At 41.8% G+C, this 15,738-nt stretch overlaps 1 protein-coding gene across 13 annotated transcripts in view; it reads right to left on the bottom strand.

The window, feature by feature from the left end:
* The window catches only part of yaf2 (YY1 associated factor 2), a 98,682-nt gene that overhangs the window by 78,199 nt on the left and 4,745 nt on the right, over window positions 1–15,738 (bottom strand). For 3 of the 13 annotated variants that reach the window (XM_033037816.1, XM_033037819.1, XM_033037822.1), the window contains exons 3-4: window positions 6,030–6,077; window positions 5,148–5,189 (exon numbers count right to left, since the gene is read on the bottom strand). The exons of 2 other annotated variants lie outside the window; for them this stretch is intronic. In XM_033037816.1, the coding sequence (XP_032893707.1) occupies window positions 5,148–5,189; window positions 6,030–6,077 (90 nt within the window). Of the gene's footprint in view, window positions 1–5,147; window positions 5,190–6,025; window positions 6,078–15,738 lie in introns of all 13 variants that reach the window. 8 more of the 13 variants (XM_033037827.1, XM_033037823.1, XM_033037828.1 and 5 more) reach the window with 4 other exon arrangements.

Below are 15,738 nucleotides of genomic sequence, written 5' to 3' on the forward strand. Positions count from 1 at the left end.
ACAGCTTGGTGTGGCAATTGCTCTTCCCAAGACTGCAAAAAAAGCGAAGTGTGTAGGGGGCACAGCCTGATCCATCATCCAAACCAGCATTCCCCCCAAAACCCAATCGACTTCACCTATACTCCACACTGCCCCGGGAAAGCAGCTAACGTAATTAAGGACCACTCACACCCCTCTCCTATCAGGCAGGCAATCCAAAAAAGTTTGAAAGCACAAACCACCAGATTCAAGGACAACCTTATTTTCTCTGTGATCAGGCACTTGAACAGATCTTTCTTCTGCTAAGGATGAATTTCCAATCTACCTTGATGCTGCCCTTGAACATTAAAACAAATCTGTAGATATAATACTATACTCCGTACTCTGTTTACTTTCTCTTTCGTGCTCCCTAAAGTACCCACGTGTGGCATGATGCGTCTGGATCGCAGGCGCAACAACGTTTTTTCACTGTATCTTTGTATACACAATAATAATAAACCAATAGTATTCAGATAACTGTACAACAAAGTTTAAAAACTGACTGGTGTCCAGATTTTCCCCAGAATCATCCAGAGACTGAATTCTAGAGCACAGCCAATGCTCTTTAATGACTAAGCAGTGGCTTTGAAATTAACCTGTGCCACTGATGGAGGTGACAGCAATATGTGAGATATTGACTGCCTCAATAGTGGAGACTACAATTACTTATGTTTCCAGATATTTTAAAATTTGATTTCAAATTCCAACCCCCCCACTCCATTATAGCAGTGATCAACACCACCTTTCTTTGCTTCTTATATCCTAGACAACCATTTTTCAGATGGATCTGAATGGATCCCAATATGGAAAGTGGAAAAAAAACTAAATAAATTTACCAATAATCATCACTGCTTGTTCAACACGTTAAACACCTACATTCAATATCCAGTTCTGTGCATAAATGTTACATAGCGTGATGGCAAATATCGAACACAACTTGTCAGCACCTGTGGCGAAGCTGGCAGAGCTGCTGTCAGACCCAGGTTTGTTTCTGACCTTTGGTGCTCTTTTGGTGGAGTTTGCACGTTCTCACTGTGAGTTTTGCCCAGTGCCCCGGTTTCTTCCCTCATACCAAAGACGTGCAGAGTTATAAGTTAATTGGCTTCTGTAAATTGCCCCTAGCTTATAAGGAGTGGATACAAAAGTGGGATAACATAGAATTTGTGTGAAGGGGTGTCCAATGGTCGTCACAGTGGGCTGAAGGGCCTGTTTCCATGGGGTATTTCTAAACACCTTTTAAATTATTTCATTTCATATTATGCTTGGGCAGCTTACAACCAAACCATTTGAACATTGACTTCTCCAATTTCAAGTAACTCCTGCATTCCCTCCCCTTTTCTTACCCTCCCTCACCCTAGTGGTCCTATCAGTACCACTGGTCACATCCTTGTAACCCTCTTGTTATCAAACCTTCCCCAGACCACAATGGACAATTTTGGGCTACACCTTCTTGAGGACATCTGTTGCCAGCTCTGATTTGTTCTGGACTTTTCTCACCTCCAGTTGGTTTTCCCCCACCTCTACTTTCAGTCTGAAGAAGGGTTCCGACGGGGAACGTCACATATTTTTTTTCTCTCCAGAGAATGTGGCCAGATTTACTCCAGCATTTTGGGTCTATCTTCGGTATAAACCAGCACCTGCTGTACATTCCTATAAAAATTTTTTAATGCTACACATCTCTCTGATAAAAATTATTACAGAATGTCAGAGTTGAAAAACACATGTTCCCATGGGGTTGGGGAGATGTGACAGAAATATGTTTTCTTTTAATAAATAGGGCCATGGCCAGAGAAAGCAGGTACTTCCTGACTGTGGGAATATTCTAGTTCCCAGCAGAGCGATTCCATCAATAACCGCTCATCCCCATGTCCTCCATTTCCCTTTCATCCACCCTCTTGCCCCTCTTCCCTGTCAACTTCCACCCATATTCCTCCCTCCGGCTTTACATTTCATTCCTCCTCTGCTTGTCAGACATCCTTTTGTCTTCTTTTTTACCTTTGGCCTTTGCCACTTGCTCCAACGATGAGCCAATCACTCACTCCCTCACCTCTATCCATCTAGCACTATAGTTTAATTTGTTTTAGTTTAGAGATACAGCACGGAAACAGGCCCTTCGACCCACCGGGTCAGCTCGACCCACCGGGTCAGCAATGACCAGCGATCCCCGCACATTATCTCAATCCTACACACACTAAGGACAATTTTACATTCATACCAAGCTGATTAACCTTCAAATCTGTATGTCCTTGGAGTGTGGGAGGAAACAGAAAGATCTCGGAGAAAGCAGGTCACGGGGAGAACGTACAAACTCTGTACAGACAAGCACCCGTAGTCAGCATCGAAACCGGGTCTCTGGCGCTGCAAGGCAGCAACTCTACCGCTGCGCCACGTGCTGCCCTAACTGTGGCAGGTTTTGTTCCACCCCCATCACTCCTTTCCAGCTTTCTCCACCCTATTCCAATCAATTTGCAGAGCTCCAACTCAAAATATTGTTCATCCATTTCCCTCCACTCAAGCTGGTGGCCTATTGAGGTCCTGCAGCATCTTCTCCTTTGCTGACGATTGAAGCATTTGGAGTTTGTGTCCCTATCAGTAACTCCTCCCTCTCGTTTCTCTGTATCTCTATATTTTACTTTCTTTCACCACCCATCATCTCACCTTTGAATCTTTCACACTCATCTAGAAAAAGGGGTGAAAAACACAAGATAATTAAACCGACCAAATGTGCAAGGAACTGGGAGCACCTGGAGGAAACATCTGTGCGGTTACAGGAAGACCATGCAAACTCCACACAAACAGCGCCCAAGGTCAGGATTGAACAAGGAACTCTAATATTGTCCAGCAGCAACACTGCCCTATTCAAGCTTTTCAAATACTTCAAACTATTGACATTTCCTTGGATCAACAAACATGCGATGCCAGCTTTGAAAGAGGTGGTTAGAGACCGTGGATTCTCTGGATTTCATCATCTAACATTCCACAGATTCTGAAATATTTCTGTGGATTGGAGGATAGCAAATGTGATCCCACTTAAAGGTGAGAGAGAGAGAAAACAGGAAACAGGTGACCTGTCAACCTAACATCAATGCAGGTGCAATCTAAAATCAAGGATTAAAACAGAATACATGCAAAGTACAATGAAGTTAGCATGGATTTATGAAGAGAAAACATTTGACTAATCTGCCAGTAAATGGATTTTAGTTTATGTACTGGAGCAGATGAGGGAAAAATCAACAAATTAGATATTTGGAAGGCATTCGATAAGGTTCTGCAAAGAATCTTGATCAACTAGCTTCGAGCAAATTGAATTTGGAGGGGGATGGGGGGGGGGGGGAGATAGAGCATAGTTTCTCAGGTTGGCAGGTTGTGACTGGTGGAGGACCCTATGGATTGGTGTAAGGAGTCTAAATTACATATATATGCACGTTTGCTTAAAACACCAAACTAATGGGGATTGTGAACATGAAGGAGGATGTAAAGAGCCTTCAAAAGTGACTGACTGAGTTGGCGTGAACATGGCAGATGGAATATTATATGGAAAGACAAGACAAATTATATATAGGACAGTCTTACGGCAGGATTTTGAGAGAACATGAAGCTTTACTGCAGTTGTATAGGATAATGGTGAGACTGCATCCGGAGTATTGTGCATGATTTTGGTCTCCTTATCCAAAAATGGATATCCTTCCCACCGAAAGTATACAGGAAAGATTGACTAATGGGTCTGGGGATGGAAGGTTTGCTGTACGAGATGAATGGAATACGCCTAAAGCTTCAAGAATTAATAAGAATGACAGGAAATCTTGTTGAAATGTATAAAATTCTCACTGGATGTAACAGGCTGAATGCAGGAGGATGTTTCTGTGTCTTAATGCATCTAAAGCAGGGATGACAGACTTGGGCCTTTCCCGACTGAGATGAGCAAATCTATTTTCATTCAGAGGGTGATGAATCATTTAAATTCTCTACCAGGGAGAGCTGTAGTGTCAGGTCATTGAGTTCATTCAAAACACAGCTTGAAAAACTACTGGATATTTAAGGACATCACGGGTTTCTGGGGAGAGCACAGGTAAATGGCTCCGGGGTGGAAAATCAGCCATTCCTAATAAAATGTAGAGCAGGCACTAGGTGTTGAATGGCCTGCTTTTTCCAGTAGTGGGAGAATCTGGGACCAGAGGGCACAGCCTCAGAATAAAAAGGCGTACCTTTCGAATGGTGATGAGGAGGAATTTCTTTAGCCGGAGGCTGTAGAATCTGTGGAATTTATTGCCACCGATGGCTGCGGAGGCAAAGCCATTGGGTATTTTTAAGATGAAGATTGATAGGTTCTTGATTAGTAAGGGCATCAAAAGTTATTGGGAGAAGGCAAGAGAATGTGGATAAGAGGTAAAAATAGATCAGCCGTGATCGAAAGGTAGAGCAAGCTCCATGAGCCAAATGGCCTAATTCTGCTCCCACGTCTTGTGCTCCTCGTTTTTATCAAGTTGAGTATGTAGGTTGTATTAAGCAACCATACAGTTAGCGATCATTTTCACAAATGGTCAAACTTTCAGTTTAGCAGACTACAGGTTTTAAATTGTAAACAAGGAATGATGACAAACAAGGAATGTAGATGATATTAAACGGAAGCATTGTCCATGCTGCTACACGCCAGCATCTAGCAGACAGCATCACTGCTGTTGTGCACTGAGCTGGCATTACCAATCACAACACATGTTTTTGATGAAGTATATGGAGACTAACCTGCAGTATTTATGTCAAGGTCAAAATATTTAACAAGCCTGATACCAAAAGAACAGCATTTATATATATATATATACACACACACACACAGGTATGACAAGTAATACTACACCTGCTGCAAGTTAATTGTGGCCTACTGCTTCTTGCGTACAGCTGGGATTCTACAGTTTATTTGGTGCACTTAGATGGGATTTGTCCGTGCGAATCTTCACACAAAATTAACAATAGCCCTCATATTTCAAATAAGAGTTGTATCTAAATGCCACAGTTAAATCAAAATATGCCAAGTAACAAACCAAGATGAATAAAGCCGGATGGGGGCTTGGAAGGATCCACGAATCGCAGGGCCAGTTGGAGCAAATATAAGAACCATTGCAGTGACTTACCTGGAACATCCTGGTTGTTTTGCTGTCCTGCCAAAACTCGGTCTGCAGCAAAGAAATAAGAATAGAAAGAGAATACATATATATGTATATATACACACACACGCAGTACATCAACAGGAAGAGATCAAGCATGCACAAGGAAAAACACACAGTTGTGTGATAGCATCTCTCTAACAAAAAGCAGTGGGGATGGAGATCTTAATAGTTCAACAAATTGTTGCACTTGTAGATCACAGAGAACAAGGCTGTGTGACTAGAAAGAATCAAGCAGAAATGCAACATTTTGGTCAAATGTATTTCTTTTGCAGAATAGAAACTCTTTAAAACAAATTACATCTTCCACCCTGTTATGTATTTATTCTCTGAGAAAGCACACATACATTAACAGTAAACTAGACTGTGCGTATATATAATTTATGAATCAAACCTGCCATTTTGTGCACAATGTCCATCTGATCAAAATGGGTACCCAAAATACAAGCAGTTCTAACTCATTGTCAGCTGCAGACAGATCACAGATGACCTGGTCAGGATCAAGTGTACCAAACTCAAAGTTACAAGATTAAGGTTATTTGACTGCAGCTTGGAGTTTTACTTCAAATTACTCCTTTAAACTGTGCTTATAGCCAACCACAATGTTTGAAGTATTTTGTTCCTCTTCTTAAAACAGTTACACAAAACTAGGCTAAGACACTATCATTTTCAAAAGGCATTACAAAAGGAAAGATTTATCTTTAAAACATGCTCATACAGGATGCATTTTAGATACAATATGTAGTCATATTAGCCGAACTGTTGGACAATGCACGCAAGAGTGCGGTGATTAAGATTGAATGGATTTATGGTTTATTAATTATGGCAATTTGTTTGACTCTTACCTACCCTCTGAAATGGTCTCGCACGCCACTTTGTTGTACTGTAACTGCACTGCTGAAACAAAAAATGAATAAAACTGGATGCACCACCTCACATTGACCTCTGCAACTCATATGATCAAGTTGTTCCATGCCCAATCAACCTTACAAAGTCCTGATCGGAAACGTGAGGGGACCGGAGTAATAGGGAGAGTTGTGGCAGGGATAGTCAGACAACATGCTAACAGTCGTACCTACAGAACACTCACTCCCTCCCTACCTTGCTCCTCCGTCCCTCCAATGCATGTGATGGTTTGTGATCACTTTCAGACAGGAAGTGTCCAATTACATAATTAGCTAGCGTCTTGCATTCAGAAAAAAATAATGTAATTAACTTTAAATATGAAATTAGTTAAGCAACAAAACTAGGCAATAAGTCAAAAAAAAAATCTGAACATATATAAAACTAGTTTTGAAAGAAATGGCAAGCTGAGTGAGTCACTAGCACAGTTGGAGAGGATTTTTGCAATCACATACAAGGAAAACGTTTGTTGTCAGTGAAGATGTATTAAGGGTCTGAAGAAGGGTCTCGGCCTGAAATGTCACTCATTCCTTCTCTCCAGAGATGCTGCCTGTCCCGCTGAGTTAATGTTGCTTTTTCTGTCTGTCTTTGGTTTAAACCAGCGTCTGCAGTTCCTTCCTACACATACATGTATTAAGGAACTGCTTCAGAGATGTTGAGCAGGAGTCCAAGCTGCAGAAGACACTGCAGTGGCCAAGGGGAAAAGTTGCCTGGAAAAGTTGACTGTTGCACTGCATGGGTAGCAGCCTGGATTGGCGCAGTGGTCGGGGGACAAAATGTCAGTGTCTCGGAGGGTGACCGTAAAGCAGTTTGTGTTACTGGACCATTGATCCAGAGGCTCGAGTTTGAATCCCACATTTAAATTCAAGCCATTAATTAACTGGAATAAAAAGCTAGAATTAATGAGGGTAAAACATAAAGCTGCCAGATTTTCAGAAAAACTCACGCAGAGTACCACCCTAAAAAGGAGCCCACCATATTTTTTTGAACCAGCAGCTATATTAACCTGGCCCCTCTAATGTGAGGGGGCAATTAGCGATAAACAATAAGCACCAACCTTACTAACAATGTCAACATGCCTTGAATAAATACAGGTTTTAAGTAAAATATAGTGATGCAGGAACGTTGTACAACAGGTACAGGATGCCTGCTGGCTGTGTGGATAGGAATCAAGACTCCAGGAAGGACGAGTAACATAATCACTACACTCAAGAGAGAATGAAGGCGGGGGAGAGAGGGTTGCGGGGAAGGATAAAGGTTGCTTCGCAAGAGGGAAATATTCTCCTCTACCATTATGAGCACAGCCTGAAAGAACAAAGTACCAGGAACATGGCCAGGGACCTGAAACAGAGAGGACTTGACTGCTGCACAGACCACTTCACCTTTGCTGGAAGACTGCTAAAGGTAGAAGGGAGATTCCGCTGACTAGAAAGCAGGGTCTACATTAGCAAGCAGGTTCACAAAGCTCAGATGCTTGAGCAAGCTAGTCTTAATGAACATAAAGGCATCAAAGTGGGTCATAAGGGCACCCTTATCTCTCCTAAAGAACAATATCCAATCTACAGTATTGGACATGACAATTTCAGAAAGATCTAAAGGCATCAAAGTGGGTGCAGATGAAACTAACCAGGATGTTTCTGGAATGGAGATTCGAGAGGAGCTATAGCTGTTCTCCTTGGGTCAAAATAGGATCTAATAGAAGCATTTAAACCCATAAAGGTAATTACATTCCCAACAATCGCTATTCCCATTGGAGGATGGTCAGAAACCAAGGACACTGAGAAATGGTCTATATTAAAACTAACACAAGGGGAAGCGATTGTTAAGAGTATTTATCTGGACAGAATTAAGTATAATATTCAAAAGTGAGCTTGATAAATATTTACAAGGAAAATGGGCAGACCACGTTTTGGGTATGAATCGTTCTTCAGACGGAAGGAGCTCCGTACCAGAAATGTTTCCTCTCTATTGATGCTGCTTGACCCACTGAGTTCCTACAGCACTCTTGAGTTTTGCTTAAGATTCCAGCATCTGGAGTTCCTTGCGACTCTCTTCTTCACCTATCCACTGCTGCCTAGGACCACTTGGCTCCAGACCTTATCACAGCGATGGTCCAAACACAGAATTCCATAGGGCAAACAAGAGTGACTGCTTTTGACATCAAGGCAGCACTTAATTAAGAGTGGGATCAAACTGTGATGGCTGAACTGAAGTTTCTGGGGATCAGTAACTGGAGGCATACCTTGCCCAAAGGTACATAACCGCGGCTGTCGGAGGTGAAACAACCCAGCATCTCTGCAGGAACGCCACAGAGCAGTGTCCAAGATCCAACCACCTTCAATTGCCTCATCAGTGACTTTCCTTCCTCCATAAGGTGAAGACATTCACTGATGATTGCATCACCTTTCTTCCATCTCCTCAGCAAATGAAGCATCCTACGCCTCTGTGTAGTACAACCAAGACCATATTCAGACACGGGCTGATGAGGCAAATCAATATTTGCCAGCAATCACTATATCCAGTAAGGGGGGTTCTGACCATATGCCCTTGATGTTCAGAGATAATATTCGTGCCAAGTCCAACATCAACCAGAAACTCAACTGACTGGTTACATTCAAACTATGCCTAAAGGAGATGTGGGTATCCTGCTCACATCCTGATGCCCCGAGACCTTTCCACAAGGCATGTCAAGAGGATTATGTCCCTCAATTTGCCTACATCAACAACAAGATGCCCCGCATCATGAAAGCCAGAGTAGCCCACTTGAGTAGTGCCCTGGCCATCACTGCAAACATTATGTTTCTCCACCAGCAATGCAGAAATACTGTCAGCAGCTCCAACTCTCTCAACCTCTCCCACCAAGGATGACAGGGGCATGGCTGTATGGGAATCCCACCGCCTTAAGGAGCACCTGCACCAGAGGACCACTGCCGTTCAAGGTGACAGCACACCACCTGCTTCATTAGGGCAATTAGGGATGGACATTGAACACTGGCCTTGCTGACAGTGTCAACAACCTGAAAAATGAATCAACAAAAATATGCTTTCATCATCTCTTCGCCACCGTTTCATTCTCACTTCTTGAAAATATCACTCTTGGATAGAATTGGACATTCTCCAGTACCTTTGCCAAGTAAACATCTTTTGGGTGTGAATACAAAATGTGTATTATTAACCTGTGAGCACTCTCTCCAACAAGAGCTATTAAGTAAATTGTTCCCCCGTCTCAGACAAAGAATATCAACAAGCTTCCAAAGGCTTACCCCCTCTTAGCCTTATCAGGCCTGTTGTCAGCACTTCATTGCAACTAATATTTAAACGCATGAGGAGGGACAAACAACTACAGCTGAAGTTAGCAAGTGTGAATTTTAGATTTCAAACAACGGATGTTAGAAATATGGTGTCGAAGCTCTTCAAGCAGACTTTAGCTCCATGTTCGTACAGGCTATTGAATCATCACAACAGAAATTACTATGGATATTGCTGTGGAAGTGAAAATGGAGTAGAAACACAGAAACATAGAAAATAGGTGCAGGAGTAGGCCATTCGGCCCTTCGAGCCTGCACCGCCATTCAATATGATCATGGCTGATCATCCAACTCAGTATCCTGTACCTGCCTTCACTCCACACCCCCTGACCCCTTTAGCCACAAGGGCCACATCTAACTCCCTCTTAAATATAGCCAATGAACTGGCCTCAACTACCTTCTGTGGCAGAGAGTTCCAGAGATTCACCACTCTCTGTGTGAAAAATGTTTTTCTCATCTTGGTCCTAAACGATTTCCCCCTTATCCTTAAACTGTGACCCCTTGTTCTGGACTTCCCCAACATCGAGAATAATCTTCCTGCATCTAGCCTGTCCAACCCCTTAAGAATGTTGTAAGTTTCTATAAGATCCCCCCTCAATCTTCTAAATTCTAGCGAGTACAAGCCGAGTCTATCCAGTCTTTCTTCATATGAAAGTCCTGACATCCCAGGAATCAGTCTGGTGAACCTTCTCTGTACTCCCTCTATGGCAACAATGTCTATTCAGTAGACCTGAATATGAAGATTAAATTCAAACCTGCGGGAATCACTATTTTCTATTCAGCTCCAAACTTTGCCCCCTTCAAATTTCAACCAAGTTACGCAAGACAATCTTAATATTACAGTCCGAGTCCATTCCACTCCCTCCTTTCCAAATTTTGAGATCATCCATCTCTTGCACATAATGCCATAGCATGGCAAGAGCCTTCAATCATCTCAGTCGGGTACTCTGGAACACCCTTTCCCCAAAATTCAGTCCTCTGGCCATATGCTGTACAAAACTTCTTAAACCCAACCTATTGGTCTCTGACAGAACCTCCAAAACTCTTAGCCTCCACTGGGATGACCCAAAGTAGTTTACCTTCTCGGGTCATCCAGTAAAGGTTCAGTGCTGGAGACTTGCCCTTTCCCCTCACCTCTTTCGACCACCAATCTCCATGTCCAAAGAAGGGCTCCGATCCAAAATGCCACCAGTCCAATTCCTTCCACGGATGGTGCCTACTCACTGAGTTCCTCCAGCAGTTTGTTCTTCGCCAAAGGATCAGTGCTAGCTCCATTTCCACTGGAAAGTGCAAATGTTTAGTTTTCCATCATTGTAGATACCATGACAAGACCATGCAAGTCATCTAGATGATAGCTGAGAAAATGTGAGGTCAACTAAAAAGGAAGGTTCCAACGTACAACCTGCCACCTTGGATTGAAGATCAAAGCAATATCCTGCATCTCATTTGGCAACCTCTGTTGCATGTGTGGTTAGTTGTCAATGGACATCTGTTCACAGTATGATCATGCTCAATTATGATCATGCCTGCAATAGTTGATTAACTTGCTGAAAGGCTAGAGGCCAGAATCAGACAACAATCATACACCTCGGTGCTACTGTCAAAATGTGAAATTCAATTTCTCAGCCAAGAGAAGACAACTATTGAAAAAGGGGGAAGAAAGTGTGCAGAAAACCTCACAGAAAGCAGTAAAATACACGATTAACCAAACCAGGGTAGGAGTTTCCTCTTACAGTGTGAGGAAGGATCCTGACCTAAACATGCCCTATCCATTCCCTGCACAAATGCTGCCTGACTCGCTGAGTTATTCCAGCAGGTTTTGCTCAAAATTCCAACATCTGCAGTTCCTTCCTGCCTTGGGATTTTCCAGCACCTCCTTTAATCTGGATGAAATTACGGGATCGCACTTGAAATCCCTCTGAAAATGTGGCACCTAGGCCAGGTGAGGTGGCCAGTCTCAACCCCACCAGGACTTCTGCGACTGAGCAGCAGGTTGAATCTGTCCCTTGCTGCCAAGGCTCTTGAACTCCAACCCAGCAGATCCGTTCCCATAGCCGACTTCCAAAGTCAGTTTTGTGGGCCAGTATCTCACCTCCCCGTCAACGTAGGTTGTCCATTCAACTCCTCTCAGAGGCCGTGACCTCTATTGGTCTGGAAAAACAGATAATCCAGCAAGGTTCTGGAACTAGGGGTTCTGGAAAAATCGGGGGTGGACCTAGATTACCTAAATGGAAATATCGGAACATGCAGATTTCTTCGGACACTCGGTCTTCAAATCGAGAACAAATAACAGGAAAATAGGTCTTTGCAGAAAGTATACAATTATTTAAATAATTGCAATGCAATGCTGAGATCAAATGATTTGCTCTTCACTTTTCTGGATTGGTCAATGCTCAATCCAATCAATGGGCAAATCGCAGGAACGGAAGGGTTTCGGCCTGAAACGTCGCCTATTTCCTTCACTCCATAGATGCTGCCGCACCCGCTGTGTTTCTCCAGCAATTTTGTCTACCTTCACATTCAACCAATTTATATAATGAACTGATTTTAATTCAGGATATTGTGTTATAATGGCCTCCGTGCCAAAGTCTAGAAAGGACAGAGCAGCTTGCGAGTCTGCTCTGTTATCTATCAAATCCTACAAAGAAACGCATTGTTGCATTGAAAGTGGATCAAACTTGGCTGCAATTGCTTTCCCGATGAACAATGTCCACACTTGAGACATATAAATGTATGGATGAGAAACCCTCTTCCTCTCCCATCACTGGCAACAGAATCTTTGGCCCTTTTACTCTGTCTTTAGAAAGTAAAGTGAGCAGAACAACCTGGCAAGTAAACAAATACATTACAATCCAACTGAGATTAACAGGCAAAACCACAAAGCTGGACAAATCTTTCTGTATCTAAATTTATTTCCTTTTCATCAGATCACCAACAGTATTGGGTGGATGTTGTTTATATCTGGGCCATGGGAGGAAGAAGGGCTGAATCACATTTTATTCGTCCATGCTAACTTGGGTTTAACCATACACATTTAGCTCCAAATTCAGAAAAATGCTTAACCAAAAGACAACTTTAACATAACTGACATTAAACTCCACAAGCTATCATTTAGGTTTCTCCAAATGATCTCAGTTCCCAATTTGTGCTGAGCTGCAGGCTGTTTTGGAGCCATGCTGACTACAACCAGTTCAGATGCCCTAGGTTTAAATATTTCCCTTGGAGGATAGACTGAAATGAGACATCTCAACAGGGTCAGCAAGGACTCAAAGAGGGAGTGAACATACAAACACACACAAACGGGTAGGATTTTAAAACAGCTCAATATTCTACGTACCTGCGTCGTGCACATACAGATCTATAACCAAGTTATTACCGAAGGCAGTAAGTTGAAATAACAATCCCCATTTGGAAACAACTGCATTCCATTTTGAGACGGAATTCTATCCACAATTAACAAATTAAATTTTGCATAACTTTCACATTTATTCTGCAGGAAGTCCTGAACTAGAAAATGAGTTCTGTAAACTAAACCACGCAAAATGACTGCAACTAATTGTCAACTGAGAATGACTTGGTATTTATAAAGACAGCCTCCAACCAAATCTGGACAAATTGGTTGAATATCTATCTACACATGAAATCTAAGGTCAGAGTTTTATTCTAGCTATCAAGCGGTACTTAGAAGGGCCGAATGTCAAGCAAATTAAACATTCATGCAGACCTTCAAACGGAGCGATCACAATATAAAAGGCAGTTTTGGTTCATTACTTTTTCAAGCTGTCATTTTATTTCCATGTGGAAAAGATTTAGAAATTAAATGATAAAGGTTAACGGCTCACGAGGAAAGCAGCAGTTATAGTACTTTCTCCAAAACCTTTTACACTGTTTGGCAGACGAATGGATTTTGCAACAATAATGCGCATGTCAAGTTTCGGGTTATATCGGTCCTTTGCTAATTGTTTTATGAAACTGCACTCCACCCGATTCTGCCCGTTCCAATATAGGTTTCCAAAATACTCAATAAACTGAAGTTATACAGACAAGAATTATGAAAGTCATAATGCCTTAGACATTCCAGTCTCCTGCGGTGCCTCAGCAACACTGATCTTACAACTAAAATGTGTTACTAATAATTAGATTTGACAATATTTTAAACATGTTAAAAATGGTGCAATACAAACGTTCGCTTAAATTTGAAATGTCTTCCCCACTAGTCAAAAATAAATGTAGCAAAGAGATCTCGGCCAATAAGATACATTAATATGTAACTGTGACAGAAACATTAGAGTGCATTTTGTCTTAAGAACTCAGCAACTAAAATAAGCAAGGAGCAAAAAACCCCAGATTATATTAAAAAAAAACATTAATCTCATGTTGTTATCACAAACTGTACAAAATAAAGTTTTATAAAAAGTGGTAGTGTTGGCAGTTTACTTATCAATGAATGAGTAAATTTCAGTGAAATGCATCATTACAACTCCTAATACTTCCAAGTTTAAAAAAAAAAAAACTGATGCTGAGATATTTGGCTTCTGCATGTAAAACTACCCAGCTTGAAGCATTTAGCTTTATTTGTTAAAAATAGTTATGACATATCATTAAAATTTCAACATTCAGGCCCGAGTACATACATACAGACAGGCTAGAATCATAATAAATCATGTTTCACAATGAATACTTTCTTAAGATTTACCACAGTTACAGTTCACACTCACCATTCTCTAAAAAACACAATTTCCAATGCCGCAGACCTGGAAATCATTATAAAAGACGGGCACATTGCAAATGCTCAGCAATGTTTCAGTTGAAGTTCATAATAATCTTTTCATTATTTTTTTAGATGACCATCACAGGTTAAGGGATGTTGGTTTCACGGTCTGGGACATTTTCTACCTTTGCACCCACTGGGTGCATCTGTAACTCTATACGTATTCAAAGCTCAATCAGACAGACCATCCTTCATATCCACCTCACTCCAAAGGCATCAAATTGCCAAATTCCAGGAAACAGAGGATAATTGTCACAATAAAAGAAAGTGTTAATGGGATTGGAATTTTAAGGGGCAGACCAACCACTTTTGGATTAAAATTACTCTCACAATAGGGGACACAACCATTCTTTCATTAATTCCAACACATCCTTCAGATTAAAAATCAATTCAACTGGGCATAGAACTTTCCATAATCGGCTATATCATCCCATCTGTAACATACCATGATATTTGAACATAGTAAACAAAAGTAAAATAAATATTATTTGACCTTCCTGTTATTCATGTAGACCCAAGGAAATCTGCACGTCATACCTTCTAATATGACTCTGCACCATATCGTTTGTTACCTTTGCTCAAGGAAATCCTGTTGCATAGAGATGTGTCATTTTATCAAATCATACCACACAGAAACAATAGACAATGGGTGTAGAATTAGGCTATTTGGCCCTTCGAGCCAACACCGCCATTCACTGTGATCATGCCTGATCATCCATATTCAGTACCCCGTTCCTGCCTTCTCACCATATCCCCTGACTCCACTATCTTTAAGATCTCTATCTAACTCTCTCTTGGGTAACAGGCAAGGGCTAACAGGAGCTTTCAGCGCACTTCATCCATGCCAATTGCGATGACTATCAATGCTAATCCCATTTGCTTACATTAGGCTTGTATCTCTCTGCACCTTTGACATCCAAGTACATTGTAACTGTGTCTGCCTCCACCACCTCCAAGTCAGCTCATTTCCTGTAACCATCATCCTTGTGTGTGTAAAACGTACCCCTCAAATCATCTTTAAATGTATCCACACTCACCGTAAACCCTTGCCCTATACTGTCCTAAAAATACTATCTATCTGTGCCCCTTCTGATTTTATGAACTTCTATATGATCACCCCTCAGCCTTCTACATAAACACAGCCTATCCAATCTCTACTTTTAGGCATAGCTCTCCATTCCAGGCAAACTCCCGGTCCAGTCTGAAGATGGGTCCCAACCCGGAACACCATCTGTCCATTCCATCCACAGATGCCAGTTAACCCAATGAGTTCCTCCAGCTCTGTGTTTTGCTCAACATCCTGGTGAAACTTTTCTGTATTCTCTCTATTGCTACCATATCCTTCCTGTAGTGTGCCAACAACATACTCCAAGTGCAGTCTAATCAGTGCCTTGTACATGAAATCCCATTTCATATACTCAATATTTTGGCCTATGAAGGCAAGCATCCTAAATGTCTTCTTCACTCCCACCTTCACCTGAGCCACCAGTTTCGGAGCGCTATGCTATGGACTTGTACCCCAATACCTCTCTGAACACCATGCTTCTCAAGTCCCTGCAATTTATTCAGGATTAAA

This window comes from Amblyraja radiata, chromosome 19 (assembly GCF_010909765.2).
Source record: "Amblyraja radiata isolate CabotCenter1 chromosome 19, sAmbRad1.1.pri, whole genome shotgun sequence".
Taxonomy (NCBI): domain Eukaryota; kingdom Metazoa; phylum Chordata; class Chondrichthyes; order Rajiformes; family Rajidae; genus Amblyraja; species Amblyraja radiata.